This window comes from Canis lupus, chromosome 7 (assembly GCF_048164855.1).
Source record: "Canis lupus baileyi chromosome 7, mCanLup2.hap1, whole genome shotgun sequence".
Taxonomy (NCBI): domain Eukaryota; kingdom Metazoa; phylum Chordata; class Mammalia; order Carnivora; family Canidae; genus Canis; species Canis lupus.
The window spans coordinates 7,493,717-7,514,629 of NC_132844.1; the positions used below are offsets into that span (position 1 = coordinate 7,493,717).

General features: G+C 33.2%; 1 protein-coding gene across 2 annotated transcripts in view; it reads left to right on the forward strand.

The window, feature by feature from the left end:
* SEC63 (SEC63 homolog, protein translocation regulator) overlaps positions 1 to 20,913 on the forward strand; it is a 73,915-nt gene that overhangs the window by 14,930 nt on the left and 38,072 nt on the right. The window contains exons 2-8 of one of the 2 annotated variants that reach the window (XM_072831869.1): positions 1,494 to 1,593; positions 6,169 to 6,283; positions 7,902 to 8,014; positions 14,937 to 14,998; positions 16,009 to 16,067; positions 17,602 to 17,652; positions 18,906 to 19,014. In XM_072831869.1, coding sequence (XP_072687970.1) covers positions 1,494 to 1,593; positions 6,169 to 6,283; positions 7,902 to 8,014; positions 14,937 to 14,998; positions 16,009 to 16,067; positions 17,602 to 17,652; positions 18,906 to 19,014 — 609 coding nt within the window. The remainder of the gene's footprint in view (positions 1 to 1,493; positions 1,594 to 6,168; positions 6,284 to 7,901; positions 8,015 to 14,936; positions 14,999 to 16,008; positions 16,068 to 17,601; positions 17,653 to 18,905; positions 19,015 to 20,913) is intronic. The other variant, XM_072831870.1, reaches the window with a different exon arrangement.

The following is a 20,913-nucleotide window of genomic DNA, read 5'->3' on the forward strand; positions in this document are numbered from 1 at the left end:
ATTTTTTTCATGTGTGTATCTCCCTTCTCTGACTGTGAAAAACTGATTCCAGTTATCTGTTATGTATGTTAACTTATTTGATCAGTTCCCCTGCATATTGCCAGTCTTCTTTTCTGTCACCACTCCTTCCTGTATGTGGATCTGTCTTCATCACACCTGGTTCTGATATCTCCTGCCACATACCTCTCCTGTGTGGATGCTTTCCTCAAAGCATGGTGGTTAACAGGGTAGTTGGACATCTTACATGGTAGCTTTGGAACATTCTGTTGTATGCAATGTATGTTCTCTTATCTAAAATCTCATTTAAGTAGTGTGGTTTTGTAGTTTTTTAGTATTGTGAAAAAATTTCTATTTAGTATTAGCCAGCTGGAGTCAGTTTAGGTGATTTCAGTTTTTTGGCAACAACAAAAGCATTATAGTCAGGAGCCAGTGGACCATATATATGCCTTCTCCATCAGGCCTGATCGAGGTGTTGACCTTTGGCTCTTGTCAGTGTCATAGAGCTTCTTCATAATCAGTTTGATCTGGTGCTTCTTGGCCTTGACATCCTTAGTGAATACAACAATTATTGTTGTCTTCTATCTTCTTCATGGCTGACTCATTGCTCAGGGAGAGCTTGATGATGGCATAGTGATCAAGCTTGTTGCTCTTCCAAGGAAAATATTTGGGCTGCCTTTGGAGTGTCTTGGGCCACCAGAAAGTGGGTGACATGCAGATCTTCCTTTTTTTTTTGTAGCTGAGGTTGCTTTTTAGCACTGCCTTCTTGGCGTTCAGGCCTTTGTTTAGGCTTCAGCTTTAGGGGGAGGGGCTTTTTCTTTGCTTTTGCATGCCATCTTTGTAAAAAGGTACATTTTTATTTTAAAACATATTTTTTTTAACTTGTATTCAAGTGATAGTAATGAGTTTAGTAAAACGATACATGATATTTTGGCTTGGTTTAATTCCTTTTTAATCGAGTTACACATTTTTCCTGATGAGTAAAATAATGCCTTTTCTCATTCCTATATGAACCTATTTTAACTTCTCAGAGGTTTGGGTGGTTTTTCTAACTTAACATAATTATTTACATAATTGAATAATACTATTTCTGCTTAGCTTCCTTTACTAAGCTGCATGTTTCACTTGTTTTATACTTTTGTACCTTCTATAGCAGAAGGGAAAAGAAGAGAGAATTTCTGAGAAATTACTATGTGACTAAATATTTTGGGTTCAAGTCAGTTTTTTGTGTTTTTCAGTTAGAAGTTATTTAAGTCTCACATGAAAAATGATTGCCTGATAGTTGAACAAAATTTTCCAGGTAGATCATTTGTTCTGAGTGACAGAAAAATTAACCTATAATGTGAATTTTTCTTAAAGGTTATTTGATTAGGTAGTCTTTTATGTTCCAGTAAAATTTTAGCATAATAATAATGGTTAGTATAGTATTAACTGGTTTCGCCTTCACTGTGAAAAATGCTTTACCTTAACACCCTATTTATTTATTTTTTTGACAGAGCAAATTCGATTAAAGAATATCAGAAAAGTATATGGAAGATGTATGTGGTATCGTTTACGGTTATTAAAACCCCAGCCAAATATAATTCCTACAGTAAAGTAAGTAATTGGTTTCAGTAAAAAAGTACTTAGTGCTTATTCTTTGCTAGGTAACAAAAATATGCATATAAAGATGAATAAAACATATGTTTAAAGAAATTGTAGTCTTAGTAGGGATAAAATGTGAATTTGGGAGTTTATAAACAGTGATTTAGAAGTTCAGAGGAGAGAGAATGTACTTCTGACGTGGGAGGAAAGGAGAAGGGGAAGTCAAATCTTGAAGGAAGAACTTGTGCATCTTGTCAGGATTAGAATTCTGCCTTAGACTATGGGGAAATGTTTAAAAGATTATGAAAATGAAAAGTAGGGAGGTGACAAATTCAAGTTTGCATTTCATAGTGATAATTAAAGTTTATTGAGTACATACTATGTGCCAGATGCTGTGCTTAGGGGCTTATATGTTGTTATCTCATAACTTTATTATTATCTCAAAGTAGATATTTTTGCTATTTTTTTTTTTTCAAATAAAAAAAATTAAGAGTAAGATGAAGTAACTTGACTGTGGTCCTGAAGTTGGAAGTGTTCGAGTGGGGACCTAGTCGCCCTTTATTTTGGCAGGCCAATCTGATTAAACAAATCATCAGCCTGTTAAATTAGAGTAGGCCTGTTTGATTTTGTGAGGTTCTGGGGTAAGCTTTAGAGCCTAGGCTTTGGGCCTTCACCCCAAGTCATCAATTTTGAGATAATAGATTAATCTGATAGGTAAAAAAGTTGCCATTGGAGGATTGTATCTTGTGAATTACTTATATCTATCTATCCAGTAGATAAGAGCAAAGGAAATTAGCAAAAGTAGAACCATTTATTTTTTAATTTTGGTTTAAATGATGATGATAGTTTTCAGCATATCTGTGTAACTTCAAGGAGTTTAAATAGTTTTTCTTTGTAAGGTTTTACTTTGCCTGGTTTAGTTTCTTTGCAAAGGGAGGGAACTATTAGCTTTCACGTTAAGAGTTCTTCATTGATGTGAAACTAAAAGGCAGAATTAGTGTTTACAGGAGTAGTTTTATGTTCACAGTTTATTCTTTGCTTTTGCTTTTCATTTTATTTTATTTTTTTATTTTTTTGCTTTTCATTTTAAATTATAAGTTTTATGAGGTAGCAAGACAAATATTTTTGGCCTCCCAATCTCTTCCTTTTTGAGTTTTGGTCAGTAATTTGTGGGTATGCGAACCTCAGTTTTCAAGGAAAAAACCCAACTCTGTGAAGATCTCTTCAGTGATTAGTAAACTCATTTACTTAAATGGAAGCACAGAGTAAGGGATGTTTATAAATAAGGAAGAATTAAGTGGATAACTAGGAATAATTTAGATAAGATAAACATCAAAACCTTTGTGCTACTTAATTAACCTTAAAGCATTGTTTTGTAATTAAGCAGTCATTATGTAATGCTTTAATTTCTGGAAGTTGCTTCCAAAATGACCTTTAATATATGCCTAGAATAAAAACACAAGACTTCACAAGTTGATCACTGATGCTGTATGTAGGGAAAAATGCTTATCTTTTCACAGGACCTAAATATGTTTTTAAAAAATTGAGTATAAATCATGATGATGAAATCCATTATGTTTTCACCTTTGCTTTGACTTTCAGGAAATTAAAGCATAGTTGTACTGGTTGTTACAGTTGTCATCAGTCTCCAGGGTTCTCTTACGAACTTCTTTCTTCATTCTTGGGCTCAGGGAGCCAGGTGCAACATGTAAAGTCTCTATCATGGGGTATAACATATCCTAGGTGTTTTGATTCCTCTTCTACTCATGATTGCTTTTAAATCTTGTTTTAGTGATTTTCAATTTTACTTTTATCTTTGTTTTCTGAGCTTTTATAGCCTTTTGGGGCATGGGCAAAACAAAATGTGGAATTGTTAACTTGTAGATTTATTTATGATAGTCACAGAGAGAGAGAGAGAGAGGCAGAGACACAGGCAGAGGGAGAAGCAGTCTCCATGCACCGGGAGCCCGACATGGGATTCAATCCCGGGTCTCCAGGATAGCGCCCTGGGCCAAAGGCAGGCGCCAAACCACTGCGCCACCCAGGGATCCCTAGATTTTCAAGTGTTCTGTAGCATATCAAGGGTATATATAGCAAGCTTTGGGTTTGAATTAAAAATTACTATGTAAATTATTTTCATTATTCAATAAGTAGTTCTTGTGTGCCTGTTATTTATGTGTCAGGTATTATATCAGGAACTGATACATTGTAATTAACAAATAGATGTGGTTCAGCAACTTGACAGTTGTGGGAGAAAGGGGTGGAGTAAACAAGTAGTGATAATAGAGTTTAGTAAGGGCTGTGAGGGGGGTGCTATGATAGAGCAGAGGAAGGGTGCTAAACTCTGGCCTGAGATTCAGGGCTTCCCACTCAGGGTTGAAATTTGGGTAAGAAATACTAAGAACAGCTAAGAGGAATTATTTACTATCTGTGAGGTGCCTTCTAGGTGCTTTCCATACCTTTATCTCATTTAATTCTCAAACCCACTCTAAAAATTGGAAACTGAGTCGTTAAGGACAAAGCAACATTCCAAGAAAGTGTTGTGAAGCTGGGATTTGACCTCAAGTAGTTTTGTTCCAGAGCCTGTGTTAATTACCTTTCCCTAGATAGCTAGGTAAAAGTGGGAGTTTTCCAGGTAGGGCATCCTTTTCCTCTTTGGGGATGTAGGTAGTGTGGAAAGCAGTTTGCAGTATTAGGTACTTAATTAGGATTAGAACATTATTTTGGTCAGATGGAAAGAAATTTACATCTGAATGCCACTTGTGTATAAGCTACTCTGGGGTTAGTCAAAGCTCCTAAGATCCTGTCCAAGTGCTCAAGGAGCTTGCAGTGAATTAGAGGAGAAAGATCATGGTTTTTGCTTCTTTGTGATTGTAACCCTGGTTTACCCATTGATCACCTTGACAAGGGTAAGGATTGCTTTGAAGTGAGTCTTGAAGGATGAATAGAGCTTAGATAGGCAGATCTGGGGAATGGGAATTCTAGGTAGAAAGATTCAAGAGCAAAAGCATGATGGTGGGAACTTGGGAGATGGGGATTTTTTTTTAAATGGATGATAAAGGTCAGTAGTTGAGTTGGAACTTGATCCGTGAAGCTCATTCCAAATAAACATATATAAGGTAGGTTTCTACCAAATTAGCTTAATTAAACGTGGAACATTTTCTATCTTTGAAAATAGGTCACTCTGATTTTCTTTGGTTAGGCATTGTGTGATTCATTTTATGCGTTTAGCAGTTCCTGTTTAGCATAACAAATTGTGATATAGAGAGTATAAAAAATAAAAATTACTCAATTCCATCATTTAAAGATAGCCACTATTAAGATGATTTATCTTCTATATTTTTCTATATTTTTTTCTATATATTTCTATATTTTTAATAAACTTTTATTTTTTAAAAATAGCATTATATTATACGTATACCTTTGAAAGCTGTTTTTCTTGTTTTAACAATACAAGGTAGATAGTCTTCCACAGCAAATACTGTTTTTATTGGCTAGATGGCATTTTACGTCATTAATATACCATTAATTTATTTGTCTACTACTCTGTTGATGGACATCTCTAATATACCATTAATTTATTTGTCTACTACTATGTTGATGGACATCTCTGTGTGTGTTTTCTGTTATTTGTATCTGTAATCAGCTTTTTATATTTTATATGCTTTTTAAATTTTACTTTTTATTATTTTTAAAAATATTTAAATACAGTTTGCCAACATATAGTATGACACCCAGTGCTCATCTCAAGAGCCCTCCTTATATTTTATAAGCTTAATTCTAGTTTATTTCTAAGTTTCTTGAAATGGATAGTTAAAAGGGTGTGTACTTCTGCAGGGTTTTTGATACTTTATTGCCAGATCATCCTTCAGAGTGTAGTTTCTTTTTTCTTTAGCCTCTCCAACACTGGTAATATCAGTCTTTTAAATATTTTTACTAAACAACATATTGGAGAGAAATTGTTTTTTTTTTTTTTCAAACTATATATTCCTTTATATCCCATTTTTATCCTATTATGTACATCTTCTTATATCTGTATTGGCTAGTTATTTGGCTGTGTATTGGTTTGTTTTGTCTCCTATAAATGGTTTGTTTAATTAGTTCCATATAAATGGACATTTAATTTGTTTCCAAAGTTTAATTGTTATAAACAAGACTATTCATTCATCATTGCACAATTGACCCATTATTTTTTGCAGTTTATCTTACTAAAAGTCTAATTGCTAGGTTAAGAGCAGCTCTTTTTTTTTTTTTTACATTAAATGGTTTATTAAATACTTAGTATTAATATGTTTTGATCAAATTAAAACCATTAGTTAATAAGTTGCATTAAGTTCTATACATAAAATTCTGTAAATAGTTATTGAGGGAATATTACATGTAATCTAGATGCACACTATAGATTCTAGGGAATTCAAAGGTAAAAAGGGCACTGTTCAAGAAATTGTAGAATGGAGTCAGTATCAATGATGTAAAACACTTTAGATTGTTTTATTGTCTTGATCTGCCATAATGTCTGCATAGACTCTTAAAGGAATACTACATACATGTATTTATTTATATTTCACTTATGTTTTTCCTAAACAGGAAAATAGTTCTGCTTGCAGGATGGGCATTGTTCTTATTTCTTGCATACAAAGTTTCCAAAACAGACCGAGAATACCAAGAATACAATCCTTATGAAGTATTAAATTTGGATCCTGTAAGTAGTATTTTTACATAATGTGCAGTAGTTTATTGACTGTATGAAGACACTATAAGTCCATATCCTAAATAATTGGGTTGTGCCTAAAGAAATCAGACTTTGGGGATGTATCTTATCCATTATTATTCTAATATATGCATGTTTTTTAAGCTATAGATGTTAATTTCCATCCTTGTAAGGCTTACTTTGAAATTGCGAAATATAAGAATATTTGAAGATGAGATAAGAAAGTAATATATTTTTTATTTTATTTATTTTTAGGAAGTATGTATTTTAAAGATTTTTATAAGATTGGTTTAATGCAAAGTTAAAACCAGGAGGATCATGTATGTTGGGTGGTAAAAATCTCATGATCCTGTGTTAATTAACACTAAAGCAGTGTGTTAAGTCTTTATGTCTTATAAAGAACTTCATTGTTTCATTGTTAATGGAAATTCAGATTAACTTTGGATAGACTCCTTAGGTGATCTCTTAATTGAACTTGATTGATGCATCCCAGTAGAAAATTTGTCTTTTAGATATATCAGTGGAAAGTTAGAATTGAAATGAATGCTAGAGATCATCTAGCTTTTTTTTGCCAATGGAGAAAACAAGGCCTGGAAAATTTTTGTCTTGTCTAGAGTCCCATAACTTCTTATTAGTCAAGCTGAATCTAGTGTTCTTTCCATTTTTTTTCCCGAACCACTTTGTTTACTTCTAGTATTTGCTCAGTAGGTGGCTTTATCCAGATATTAATATAATACAAATACAAACCATGTTTTCTAGTTTTATGTTTTGTAGAAGCAAAATTTGCATATCTGATTTTTCTTATTGTGATGGTGATAGTCATCAAAGAGTTTTTTTTTTTTTTTTCCAAAGAGTTTTTTTAAGGTTAAAATATTTAGGGACAATTTAATGCCATAAAAATATGAAAAATTTATTGATAGAAATTGAGTCTAATTAGGAAAAGCTAAGATAAACTTATGTGTTTAAAATTAAAATACTGATAAACAAATGAAACCAGATGTTCTTCAGATTATTTCTTAGAAAGGAAGTTAACCTTTGATTTGAGAGTTTCTTCAGACTTAATTTACTGTGATAATTCTTTGATATTTAAATGTTACTATCCTTTTATTTTATTTTATTTTATTTTATTTTATTTTATTTCAGTATGGCATTGTGTGGTTTTCATTCTTAAATTATTGGTGCCTACTGAATCACATGACTCCTAGTAGGTGCTCAATAAAATAAATATATTGGACAAAATAAGTATATTTTTATTTAAAAGATACATGGGCTGAAATTTATGGGACAAACATACAGGATGAAAGCATTTTTCTCTTTTTGAAAATATTGAGTAGTTTTTTTTTTTTTTTTAAGATTTTGTTTATTTATTCATGAGAGAGACACGGAGAGAGAGGCAGACACAGGCAGAGGGAGAAGTAGGCTCCATGCAGAGCCCAATGTGGGACTGGATCCCAAGACTCTGAGATCATGCCCTGAGCCAAAGGCAGATGCTCAAGCACTGAGCCACCCAGGCATCTCATGAATAGTTTATATTTAAAGTTCAAAATGGGATGAATTATGGTTTTACAGCATTGCGCATATTTTTATTAAAACAAAGCTTTCCTTTTAGGGGGCAACAGTAGCAGAAATTAAGAAACAATATCGTTTGCTGTCACTTAAATATCATCCAGATAAAGGAGGTGATGAAGTTATGTTCATGAGGATAGCAAAAGCTTATGCAGCGTAAGTATCATAGAACCCATTACACATTTTTAGGAGTGGTAAAGATAGTTTTTTATTTGAATGAAACAGTTGTTATACACTTTTAAATGCTGACCTCATGTGTTGAGTCTATTACTTATGGAACTACCTTGGCAACCCTAAAGTGCTAATTTAACTAAACTTGAATTTTAAGTAACTTAGAGCAGAGTAGTACTTTTGCCCATGAAGTTTGTTAAATTAAGTAGTAGGTAATACATTAATGGAGTTATTTTCCAAGCATGCTGATTAGAAGAGGATACACTTAACACCTTGTTTTCATTTCTAGGCTTTTATTAGGCTAGATCTACTTCTCTTGTTTTGGCAATGTAGCTTGTCTCATTAAGCTATCTAAAGACTAATTTAATTTTGGAGAAACAGGATAGAGTATATAAAATTGGAAGTAATTTTTCCTTCTTGAGTGTTAATATTACAAGAGATAAAAGTTAGCTGGATTCTTCAGGACTGATAGGCATATCCCCATATAGCTCTTATGTTTTAAATTAAAGAGTAAAATACAGACAAGATGTCTGTTTTTAGGACTCCGTGATGTATAATTTTGTAAGCTAGTTTTAAAAATGGAAGTAAATGATAGGATACTCAGGTATAATAGCAAACTGTGAAAGTGGTGTATGAATTACAGAAGTTTGGGAAATACTCATTTTGTGCTTAATAAAAGTATATATTGACTGTGCCTCCTCTCCCTTCTTTTTTTGAGTCGCTTGTTATGTATGTGAATAGGATTCTGCGATAAAGCAGTGCCTTCAGGAGCTTCCTGAAGTGTGTACTACGTTTTCTTTTCTGTATAGCAGATATCCTCCAGATTGCTGTCTTTCAGTTGATGTCTCCTCTCTTTTTCATTGTGTCTCCTCCAAGCATTTATTCTCATTGCCCAAGTGTTTCAGTGCCTTAATTGCTGTCTTCAGGTAATTTAAAAAGAACTGAAGATACTCAGGAAAATCAGATAGCTAAGACTATTTAATTAGTAATTTTAATTTTAGTGCCTTTGGTACAGTTATTTTTTTCCTCCTCAGTTTTCAAGTATTGTAACATTTTTAAGTTGATGATTTTGTTCTCAGGTTACTGGAAATCTGACTCTTTATGATGTATGGTCACTATTCTAAAAAGTACAGAAGAATAATATCTGGCCTTTGGTTTTAACTCAGTTACATGATCAAGCTGTAGAATATTTTATAAGTAAAATGTCTTAAATAGTTGATGGTCCATTAGGCAAATGAAGAAATAAAATGACTGTGGGACCCAGAACTTCAAGATCTTATAACTTGTGGAAGTATAAATGAGTTAGATAAAGGTACATTTTACTAAATATAAGTTCTGAGTGATTGAAGTCCCCATTTTATGCATAGCTCTAACAGCCTAAGTATAACTCAAGCAGCTTTTGAAATGCATTTATAGGCTTTGAACTGAATTCTAAAATTTTTTATTTTTTATTATTTTTTAAAGGTTTTATTTATTTATTCATGAGAGACACAGAAAGAGAGAGGCAGAGACACAGGCAGAGGGAAAAGCAGGCTCCATGCAGGGAGCCTGATGTTGGACTCGATTCCGGGACTCGAGGATCATGCCCTGGGCCAAAGGCAGGCACTAAACCACTGAGCCACCCAGGGATCCCTGAATTCTAAAATTTTTTAGAATTTGCTTTGGCTGTTCAGGATAGTTTTCCCTTATTTGTCCATTATAATAATAAGCTGGGTCATTCCTATTTCTTCATACCAGTTTCTAGCTTAAAGGAAAGAAGTCTGGTTATTTTAGAGGAGTTAGACCAGCAATTGAATTTTCTGGTTCATAGTTTCTGGCTTCTCTTTTGGATGTAGTTGGGATTTGGCTTTCATGTGTAAAACCTATGTTTAACCTACTTTATAACAAGTGAACACCGTAGATGTTACTTTAAAGCTACTTTTTTTTTTTTTTTTTTAAATAAAAAGCCTGTGTTTTCATGTATTCCTATACATAAATATGTAACTTAGCTTTATATAGTCAACTCAGGGTCAGTCACCTATAATTTAATGAATTATTATCTAGGTTATGATATAAAATCTGGGGCCCCTGAAACTGTACACAGAATTTATGTGTATTTGTAACTGTGCATTTTTCCAGGGCAGAAGGGTTACAGATTTTATTGGATTTGTAATAGGATCTATGACACAACCTCCCACTTGCAAAGTTAAGGGATATAATCATGTTTAGGAAACTTTATACTCATTGAATTTTTAAAAATTATGTTAATATCATTGGTCTTTTTAAGCTTATATATATATATACATATATATATATATATATATAAGCTTATATATGAATTATACCAAAATTACATAACTTTTAAGTACTTTAAGTCTTAGTAATGGTATTATACTGAAGCACTAATAAGTAGCCAAAATTATTTGTTTTCTTACACTTTTAAAAAGTTGATAAAATTCCTTTAATTTGAGTATGGAGCATGGTGCCTGTCACACACCATTTGTACAAGTCAGCTTAATGAATTAATGGAATGGTAATCAGCTGTGTTTGCAGTTTGAAAAAATCGAGTGCTTCTATGATGTGAGCTATGCTTTATTTTGCAAAATCTGAGGGCATTGTATAGAGAACAGAACAGTTTATTATGCTGCCATCATCAGGAAGGTAGAGCAGACAGATAATTACTTTTGGGAAAAGAATCTGATTAGAAGACAGAATATTGAGAAAAATAGTAGCTAAAGCCCTGGGTGGGTGGACAGTTGTACTGGGAAACCAGAGAAAAATATTTTGAGAACTGTCCCTCCCTTAGTTAAAAAAGAGCCACCATAAATACCCCTCTTTATGAGCTTGCAGTCTCTTCGACAGTGCTTTTTGTTGGCTTCTGTATTTTACTGTGGACTTAGGTCAAGTAGTGTAAGTGGAGTTACAAAGGGACTGAAGATGTCAATGTACTTGTTTTTTTTAAATGACCAAATTGATAAATCTAAAAATATTTTCAATCCTTGATGAACATAGGTAAAGAAATCCTCAACAAAATACTACCAAGTTGCATTCAACAATACACTGAAAGGATCATTCACCACAATCAAGTAGGATTTATTCTGGGGATGCAAGGGTGGCTCAGTATTTGCAAAAATCAACCAGTGTGCTACACTGCATTAACAGAGCAAAAAAATAAAAATCACATAATCATCTCAATAGATTAAGGAAAAGCATTTCACAGAATTCAGCATCTGTTTATGATAAAACTCTCAAAAGTGGATTTAGAAGGGAACATGCCTCAACGTAATAAAGGCCATATATGAAAAACCCACAGCTAACATCATACTCAGTGGTGAAAAACTGAGCAAATTAAGACAAGGATGTCTACTCTCACCACTTTTATCCAACCTAGCATTGGAAGTACTAGCCGTAGCAGTCAGACAAGAAAAAAAAAAAAAAAAGAAAGAGACATCAGTATTGGTAAGGAACAAGTTAAACTATAATCATTTGCAGATGGCATGATACTATACATAGAAAACCCTAAAGACTGCCAAAAAAACTTTTAAAAATAATAAGTGAATTCAGTAAAGTTGTAGGGTACAAAGTTAATACCTAGAAATTGGTTGCATTTTTACACACTAATAATGAACTAGAGAATTTAAGAAAAACAATTTCGTTTACAATTGCATCAAAAAGAATAAAATAAAATAATTAAAAATTAAAAATAAATAAAAATAATAAAAAAATAAAAAATAAAAAAATTTAAAAAAATAAAAAAAAGAATAAAATACCTAGAAATAATCTTAAGATGAAAGACCCATACTCTGAAAACTAAAACAATGGTGGAAGAAATTAAAAATATGACACAAACATGGAAAAATATTCTATGCTCATGGATTGAAGAGTTAAATTTTTTAAATGTCTGTATTACCCAGAGCAATCTACAGGTTCCATATAATCCCTATCAAAATACCAACAGCATTTTTCACAGAACTAGAATAATTTTAAAATTTATATGGAATCACTTGTGGTTCCCCAATCAAGAGATTCTGAATAGCCAAAACAGTCTTGAGGCTGAAGAACAAAGCTGGAAGTATAACAATTCCATATTTCAAGATATGCTATAAGGTTATAGTAACTAAACTATATAGTATTGGCACTAAAATAGACACACAGATCAATGGAACAGAATAGAGAGTCTGGAAATAAACCTGGATTTATATGGTCAATTAATCCATGACATAGGAGGCAAGATATGCAATGGAGAAAGTCAGTGTCTTCAAAAATGGTGCTGGGAAAACTGGAAAAGAATTCTTATATGCAAAAGAATGGAATTGGACCACTTTTATATATAAAAATAAACTCAAAATAGATTAAAGACTTAAGAAGACCAGAAACCATAAAACACTCAGAAGAACTTAGGCAGTAATTTCTTTGAGATCTGCCATAGCAGCATTTTTCTAGATAAAAATTGTAAGGCAGGGGTGCCTGGCTGGCTCAGTCAGAAGAGCATGTCATGTGACTCTTGATCTCAGGGTCATAAGTTGAAGCGCCACATTGGGCATGGAGCCTACTTAAAAAGATTTAAAAAAAGATTGTAAGGCAAGGGAAACAAAAGCAAAAATGAACTATTGGGACTACACCAAAATAAAAAGCTTTTGCAGGGGCCCCTGGGTGGCTAGGTGATTGAGCATCTGCCTTTGGCTGAGATCGTGATCCCAGGGTCCTGGGATTGAGTCCCGCATGGGGCTCCCTGCATGGAGCTTGCTTCTCCCTCTGCCTGTGTCTCTGCCTCTCTCTCTCTCTGTGTCTCTCTTGAATGAATAAATAAAATATTAAAAAAAAAAAACTTTAGCACAGTGGAGGAAACCAATAAAACAAAAACTACTTACTGAATGGGAGAAAATATTTGCAAATGATACATTCAGCAAGAGGTTAATTTCCTAAATATATAAAGAACTTAAGCAAAGCAACATCAAAAAACCAACAATACAATTAAAAAATGGGCAGAGAACCTTTTTTTTTTTTTTTAAATGGGCAGAGAACCTTAATAGACATTTTTCCAAAGAAGACATATAGGTAGATGATCAACAGACACATGAAAAGATGCTCAGCACTAATGATCAGAAAAATACAAATCAAAACCACAGTGAGTTATCACCCTGCACCTGTCAAAATGGCTACAATCAAAAAGAAAAATAAGCGTTGGCAAGGAGGTAGTCTGTGCACTGTTGGTAGAAATGTAAATTTGTACAGCCACTGTGGAAAACAGTAGGGAGGTTTCTCAGAAAATTAAATACGTAAATACACTATGATTTAGTAATTCTGCTACTGGATTTTTCCCAAAGAAAGCAGAAACATTCGTTCAAAAAGCCACATGCACCCCTATATTTATTGTAGTATTATTTACAATAGGCAAGTAATGGAAGCAACCCAAGCATCCACTGATAGATGAATGGATAAGGAAGATGGTGGTATACACACCCACGAACACGCACAGGACTCTTACCTAGCCATAAAAAAGGATGTGATCTTACTATTTGATATGATCTTACTATATGATAACATGAGTGGACCTAGAAGTATTATGCTAAGTGAAATAAGGTAGAGCAAATAAGGGTATTATGCTAAGTGAAATAAGGCAGGGAATAAGAGATAAATAGCATAGGGAATATAGTGAATGGTATTATGATAGCATTGTAGAGTGACAGATGATAGCTACACTTGTGGTAAGCACAGCATAATTATAAACTTGTCAATCACTATTTGTACACCTGAAACTAATACTGTGTTTAACTATACTTCAATTAAAAAAAATTAGGGGGCTAGCTCAGTCAGTAGAGTGTGTGACTCTTTATCTCAGGGTTGTGAGTGCAAGCCCCACATTGGGTGTAGAGCTTGCTTAAAAATAATAATAGAAATTATGGTTTAGATGAAAAAAATTAAAATCATTGAAAAATTTTACAATTTTTTAAGGTACTTCTGCATTTTCCCTCAATGTGGAGCTTTGTTGAATGAAAACCACATTGTATCCTCTGTGTGTATGTTCTGGGAAATAGAAATATTAAAACTAAATTTGGACATAAACATAATCTTTTGCCACTTGGTCTTCAAAAATGCCTTTTTAATGATATTACTGGTCATTTTGTGTGTGTCTGCATTGTCTCCTTAAGAACATTGTAAAATTTTTGAAGGATTTGAAATTTTCTTTAAGTGTTTTTTTTTTTTTTTTTGACATCTATTTTGGGACCTGGAAAAAAAAAACACTCTCATTCTGTGCTTTGAGCCATTGCCCAGGTCAAAGGTTATATTTCCTTTTAAGTTTTTTAAAAAAGATCACTGTTATTTTTATATTGCTGGATTAGGAAGCTGTTGGTTTAAAAAGTATTTACCTAGTCCTTCTGGCAGTTGTTTTAGGAGAAAATTGTGACCTCAGCACAATGCAAATAACTTTTACTATAGCAATGGAATTTTACAGGTGGTTTCTTTTTTTTTTTTTTGAGAATGTGGTACCAGTTTTGGAAGGAATATTATTATTTGTATTAAATTTATAAATAGTATATATTATTAAAGTATAAACAATGCTCATTGAAGAAATTTTGGAAAATATATAAGAATATAAGAGAAAAGTCACCTATAATCCTTACTGTCTTCTCATAAAAATGTAGTTACCTTTAATGTTTTACATTCCAGCTTGAACTGGCAAAACTTGAGAACCCATGGGCCAACCAGGAATTTTTGTAAAGGCTCAGTAGTTCTCATTTGCTTTAATGTAGAACTCCTTGCTTTCCTCTCTCTCTTGTTTTCTGATTTCAGAGGCTTTTCTTGATTTTTCTGAAATTAATATCTTTAAGAAATGAATTGGTTAGTTAATAGAGTTTGTATGTATGAGTATTTACTTTTCATATGTGGCTTTCTAATTTCACAATTTTGTTTCTTTTGATGCTAGTTTAACTGATGAAGAGTCCCGGAAAAATTGGGAAGAGTTTGGAAATCCAGACGGCCCTCAAGGTGTGATAAATGATAATTAAAAATTACTGGTGTTATATACACACATTTTTATATGTAATGAAAATATTAATAGATTGAAAAGAATTCTTGATTTTCTTAGTTTGTGAATCGGAAAATTATAACCTCAAAGAATTAAATAGATACGTAAATTGAGTCCTCTTTAGCTAATTTTTACTTTTTCTTTCTAGCAACAAGTTTGAAAGATAGAACTTAGATTGGTTTGATGAGAAGAGTAATCACTAATTATTCATCATTTCCAGCTAGCAGTTGATAAAAGTTGGATAAAAACAATTGTTGAAAAAAAAAAATCTGTTGTTCTTTACTGACTTTAAACGTTTTCTTATGTATTCATAGAGTTTACTCAGGATATATTAAAGAATTTAGATTTAATTATTAATGTTTTAAAGATTTATTATTTGAAAGAATGTGAGCAGGGGGAAGAGGCAGAGGGAAAGGGAGAGAGAGAATATCCAGCAGACTCCCCACTGAGTGTGGAGCTGACGGTGGGGCTCGACTCTGACTCCAAAATCATGACCTGAGCTGAAGTCAAGAGTCAGACGCTCAACCAATTGAACTATGAAGGCGCCCCAAAAGAATTTAGATTTAAATAAGAAGGAATTTATGTACTTTGGTTGAGCTCCCCCCCTCTTCCTGAAAAATCCATGAACTTTTATGTGTTGGGAGCACAGTCTTTCTTGGGACACCTGGGTGGCTCAGTGGTTTAGCGCCTGCCTTTGGCCCAGGGTGCGATCCTGGAGCCCCGGGATCGAGTCCCACATCAGGCTCCAGGCATGGAGCCTGCTTCTCCCTCTGCCTGTGTCTCTGCCTCTCTCTCTCTCTCTGTATGTCTATCATAAATAAATAAACAAACAAATAAATCTTAAAAAAAATACAGTCTTTCTCAAAGCTTTTTTTGAGGAAGGGGGATAGTTTGGGAGGCAGAATTTGGGGATATAACTAATAAAACTGGAAGTGGAGGAGATTCTTCAGAAATACTCTTTCTATTTTAGCCACAAGCTTTGGAATTGCCTTGCCAGCTTGGATAGTTGACCAGAAAAACTCAATTTTGGTGAGTGCATGTAAATAAGACACATTATAATAAAGAGAGCTGTAACAAAATACTGCTATGTTGTTTTTAATGTAACTGTGTATTGTCAAAACTATTTTTACATAATAGAGAAGATAATTGGTTCTCGTGATTAGATTGCTGTTTGGGCAGTAAATGTAGTTTTAAAACTTTGAAGTTGTGATTTCTTTTGGAGGCAGTTTCAGGTTGGGTCTTATCCTTGGTTTGGAGAACTACGGTTTTTATATGGTATCCTAAGTAGTACTCAGAATTTAAATTATCCTTCATTTCACGTTTATCCAAGCTCAATTAATGTTAATATATGCTTAATGATATATATATATTCCATATGGTACTTAGGAAATCAGTAGGATATTAGACTTTTTTTTTTTTGAAGATTTTGTTTATATATATATTCCATATGGTACTTAGGAAGTCAGTAGGATATTAGACCTTTTTTTTTTTTTTTTTTGAAGATTTTGTTTACCTGACAGAGTGAGTGAATGGGGAGGGGCACAGGGGGAGGGAGAAAGAATCTGAAACAGACTCCTCACTGAGTGTGGAGCCTAGTGTGGGGCTTGATCCCATGACTGTGAGATCACAACCTGAGTCAGAACCAAGAGTCAGAGGCTCAACCAACTGAGCCATTGAGGCTCCCCAGATATCAGACTTTTAATCAGTGATAGATGCTGCAACTCTAAAACATCAGAAATTATCTTAACCTATTGTTCAGGAATAGATGTTTCCCTATTTCACATTTCTTAAAAATGATTAGGAGCTGCCTTTGTAGCAATAAAAAACAAAATTCATATAATCTGAAATTTTTGAAAATGAGGGTTTAATGTTCTAGTGGATGACCATTTGTTATTTTCAGGGATATATGGTTTCTGTATATAAGAATGTTTGTCACACTTAGGATTACTTTGGGAATACTGGAGAAGAGAAAGATAGTTAGCTATCAGATTTGGGATTAAGTAGTAGCAGAAAAATCTAAGACCAATAGACAGAAATTACTTGTAAACAGAACATTAGGAAATTGCTCCTTGATAAAGAACCAGGGTTCTAGTATTTATTTCCAAGACACTAACTACTTGCTAAAGTGTGCATCTATAAGTACCTGACTGGAAGGAAAATATAATTTATTTATTTTTTATTTATTTATTTTTTTTGAAAATATAATTTATAAAGCTGTTTTGCTGGTGTTATCTACAGAGGAGATTAAAAGATAATTTATTATAGTGGATAAGAGTATAAGTTTTTAGATTTGAAGTGCCTGGATTCCAATCCTCGCTCCACCACTTACTAGCTTTGTGACCTAGGACAAGTCATGTTACCTATGTGTGTGCTGCAGGTTCTCTATTTGCAAAAGGAAAATAATAATGATGTCTTTCTCCTAAAGTTTGAAAATAAGGATTAAATCAAATAATACATGAGGAATGCTTTTGATAGTGCCTCCGCCATGTAAGCCTAAAAATAAGTGTTCTTAGATGTTATAATTTATCTGTGAAAACCATAATTATTTCCTTTTCAATTCTAGGTTTTACTTGTATATGGATTGGCATTCATGGTTATCCTTCCAGTTGTTGTAGTAAGTTCTAATTCTTTTTATTAACAATGTTTGGAAAGGGAATTGGTGGCATGCTTTGGAGTCTATAAGATTGTAATTTGTATTAGAGTATAATCAATTGATCCTTGAATTTTAAGAATCTTGTATTCAGCTGTACTTTAAAGGTCTTCTAAAAGTGATATCATCTGAGTATGTTAAAGTATATATAGCTCCTCCCAATAAAAGTTAAACACAACTGAAATATACAGATGTATTTAGAATTAAGAATGTCTTCCTTCCTACCTCTCTCAACTTCATTTCTTTGTTAGAGATAATCACAGCTAAATTTGGTGTTCTCCCTTCCAGATTTTTTTTTAAAAGATTTATTTGTTTATTTTGAGTGGGGGTGCAGAGGGAGAGGGAGTAAGAGAATCTCAAGCAGACTCCCTGCTGAGCACGGAGTCCAGTGCAGGGCTGAATCCCTTGGACCCTGAGATCACGACCTGATTTGAAATCAAGAGTTGGACACTTAACCAACTGAGCCACCCAGGTGCCCCTTTCAGATATTTTTCTTTGAATTTTGTATACATACACACTTAAAAAAAAATCATCTTACTGTATGTATTGTTCTGTGACTTCTTTTGCTTCCTATATTATAGCAATCTGATTTTTAAAAATAAGTGCAATAATACCTCAATATGGACATAACAAAGTTTATGATTTTGTGACTTTCTTTTCTTTTGTGACTGGTGGTTTTCTCTCAGGTCTTATAGTTCCTGAGTCTCATAGTAAACTAATAATTAAGTTGTCTTGCCTTCATCATAGGCTTGTTGTGTGAGGATACAGCTGTATGGAATCAAATGAATGAAAGTAGTATATTAACAGTAAAATTGCTCCTGACCTTATATAACAAATATTTATTGAATACAACCTGTGTGTCAGGAGCCAGCTTGTTGCTTTTAAAGCAGTGGGTTGTTTTGGTTTCTGTTTTGTCTTCAGTTTCTAGCTGAAACATAAATGTTTTAAAATATATATATTTTTTAAATAAATAAATAAATATATATATATATATATATATATATAGTGAGGTGTAGGTTGCTGTTTAGGTCTTGGGCAGTATAAATACTTGCTAAATAATTTGAAATATGTAACAAAACATTTGTGCTAAAGTTCAGGTATTGTTACTTGTTTTACGAACATTTAGAAAATTTGGCCAGAAACATATTCTGCATCAAACCTAATATTTATGGTGGTTTTGATACTTTATTTATTGTTCAATTTTATTTGCGTTTTAGGGCTCTTGGTGGTATCGCTCAATACGCTATAGTGGAGACCAGATTCTAATACGCACAACACAGATTTATACATATTTTGTTTATAAAACCCGAAATATGGATATGAAACGTAAGTAAATTTAAGTAGGCATGATATTAGATTATTTTCTGAGTCATTCTTTTTTTATATATATATTTTTTCTCCCTTAGTGTTTTCTTTTTTTTTTTTTAATTTTATTTATTCATGAGACACACACACACACACACACACACACACAGAGAGAGAGAGAGAGAGGCAGAGACACAGGCAGAGGGAGAAGCAGGCTCCATGCAGGGAGCCCAACGTGGGACTGGATCCTGGGTCTCCAGGATCAGGCCCTGGACTAAAGGCGGTGCTAAACTGCTGAGCCACCTAGGCTACCCTTTCTGAGTCATTCATGTGGGGTCGATATATATTCAACTGGAGACATTTCATTTCAGTGTTATACTCCATTTGTATAACTAAAGCTGAGGAAAATGCTAACACCCTTTATCACATTTATTTCTGTTATTCCCAATATATATATCTATATATAGATAGATAGATATCTGAGTAATTGGGAATAACAGAAATATATATATATATATATATATATATATTTTTTTTTTTTTTCCTAGAAATTTTAAGGCAAAGCTTCATATAAGTTAATTTTGTAATAATACTAGCTAACATTTCTTGAGTGTAGTGTGCCAGGAATTGCTAGGGATTATGTATGTGTTAATTCATTTAAGCTTTATTTTGCTCTCATAAGTAAGTTATTGTTTTTAAGCATATTTTATAGATAGGGAAACTGAGAAACTGAGCTTAAGGATACAGTAAGTGGTAGAGTTAGGATCGAACTCAAGCAGTCTGGTTCCCAGGCCCTAAAACGGTACATTATACTGTATTAATCTTAGTAAAAATAAGTAGAGATTTTGTGTGTTGAAAGAAAACTGCCAGAATATTTCATTCCCGGAGTCGTAATTCAGAATTACTTTATGGAAAAAGAAGCTCCATTTAAAGTATTTTCTTTGATTCCGTAAAGCTAACATTTATGCCTTTCAGAATCACTGCTCTGCAGAAATTATAGACATATCCTAGACAAACCCTGCTTCCCCTCCTTGGGGGAAAAAAAAGAAGATACAAGTTTTAAAAAGTTTTAAATTGTGCCTCATTGTCGAATACACTTTTGTTCCAAAACCAAAATGGACTTTTCTATAATTTGGATTTGCCAGTTTTATTAATTTTTGTTGTTAATGAGAAAGAGACTCTGAATCATGCGACTGTGTGAACAAATCTTTTATTTTTGAGGAATGAGCAGATCTTTTATTTCTGAGGTACAAGTGGTTGTTAACTCTCCCTCACGCACACATATCACTCTTATGTTGAATTGAAATATGAATACAGAAACCCTCTTATGAAAATGTCTCAAGTTTATGATGTGTTTTTTGCATCAGTGATCTTGATTTCTGATTTATTTCTGAGAGTGACACTTAGCCTTACACAGTTCTATTAGAAAAGCATTGTTTAGCTTCTAGTAGGCTTGGTTTTACGTATCCTTGGTTACTTTAGTGTTGGCATCATTTATTATATAGTTGTCTTAGGAATAGGTGTTTCATGAAATATTTGAGGATAATGATGGTGTAGTAAGTTGCACATATTAATAACTGTGCTTACTGTGTGTCAGGCACATCTGTGAAAAAGTTGAGGTCCACAGAGAGGTGAAGGATATTGTCCTGGGTCATTTAATTAGTGAAAACTCTAGGGTCTATGCTCTTTTAATCTTTGTACTGTCCTGCTTTTTGCGAGTACATTGCATGTATCTTCTGGAAGGTGTGATTGATGAACTATAGTAGCAGTTGTTAAAGAGTTTGTATAGACTAATGAGGGTAATGCTAAATATATGTGGCTGCGAATCATGTGTATGTCAAAGAGCACTTCCCACAAACCCTCTGGGGTTCCATAATAAAAATTTGTCTAAACTACAGAGTATTTCAGTTTACTTAAGGT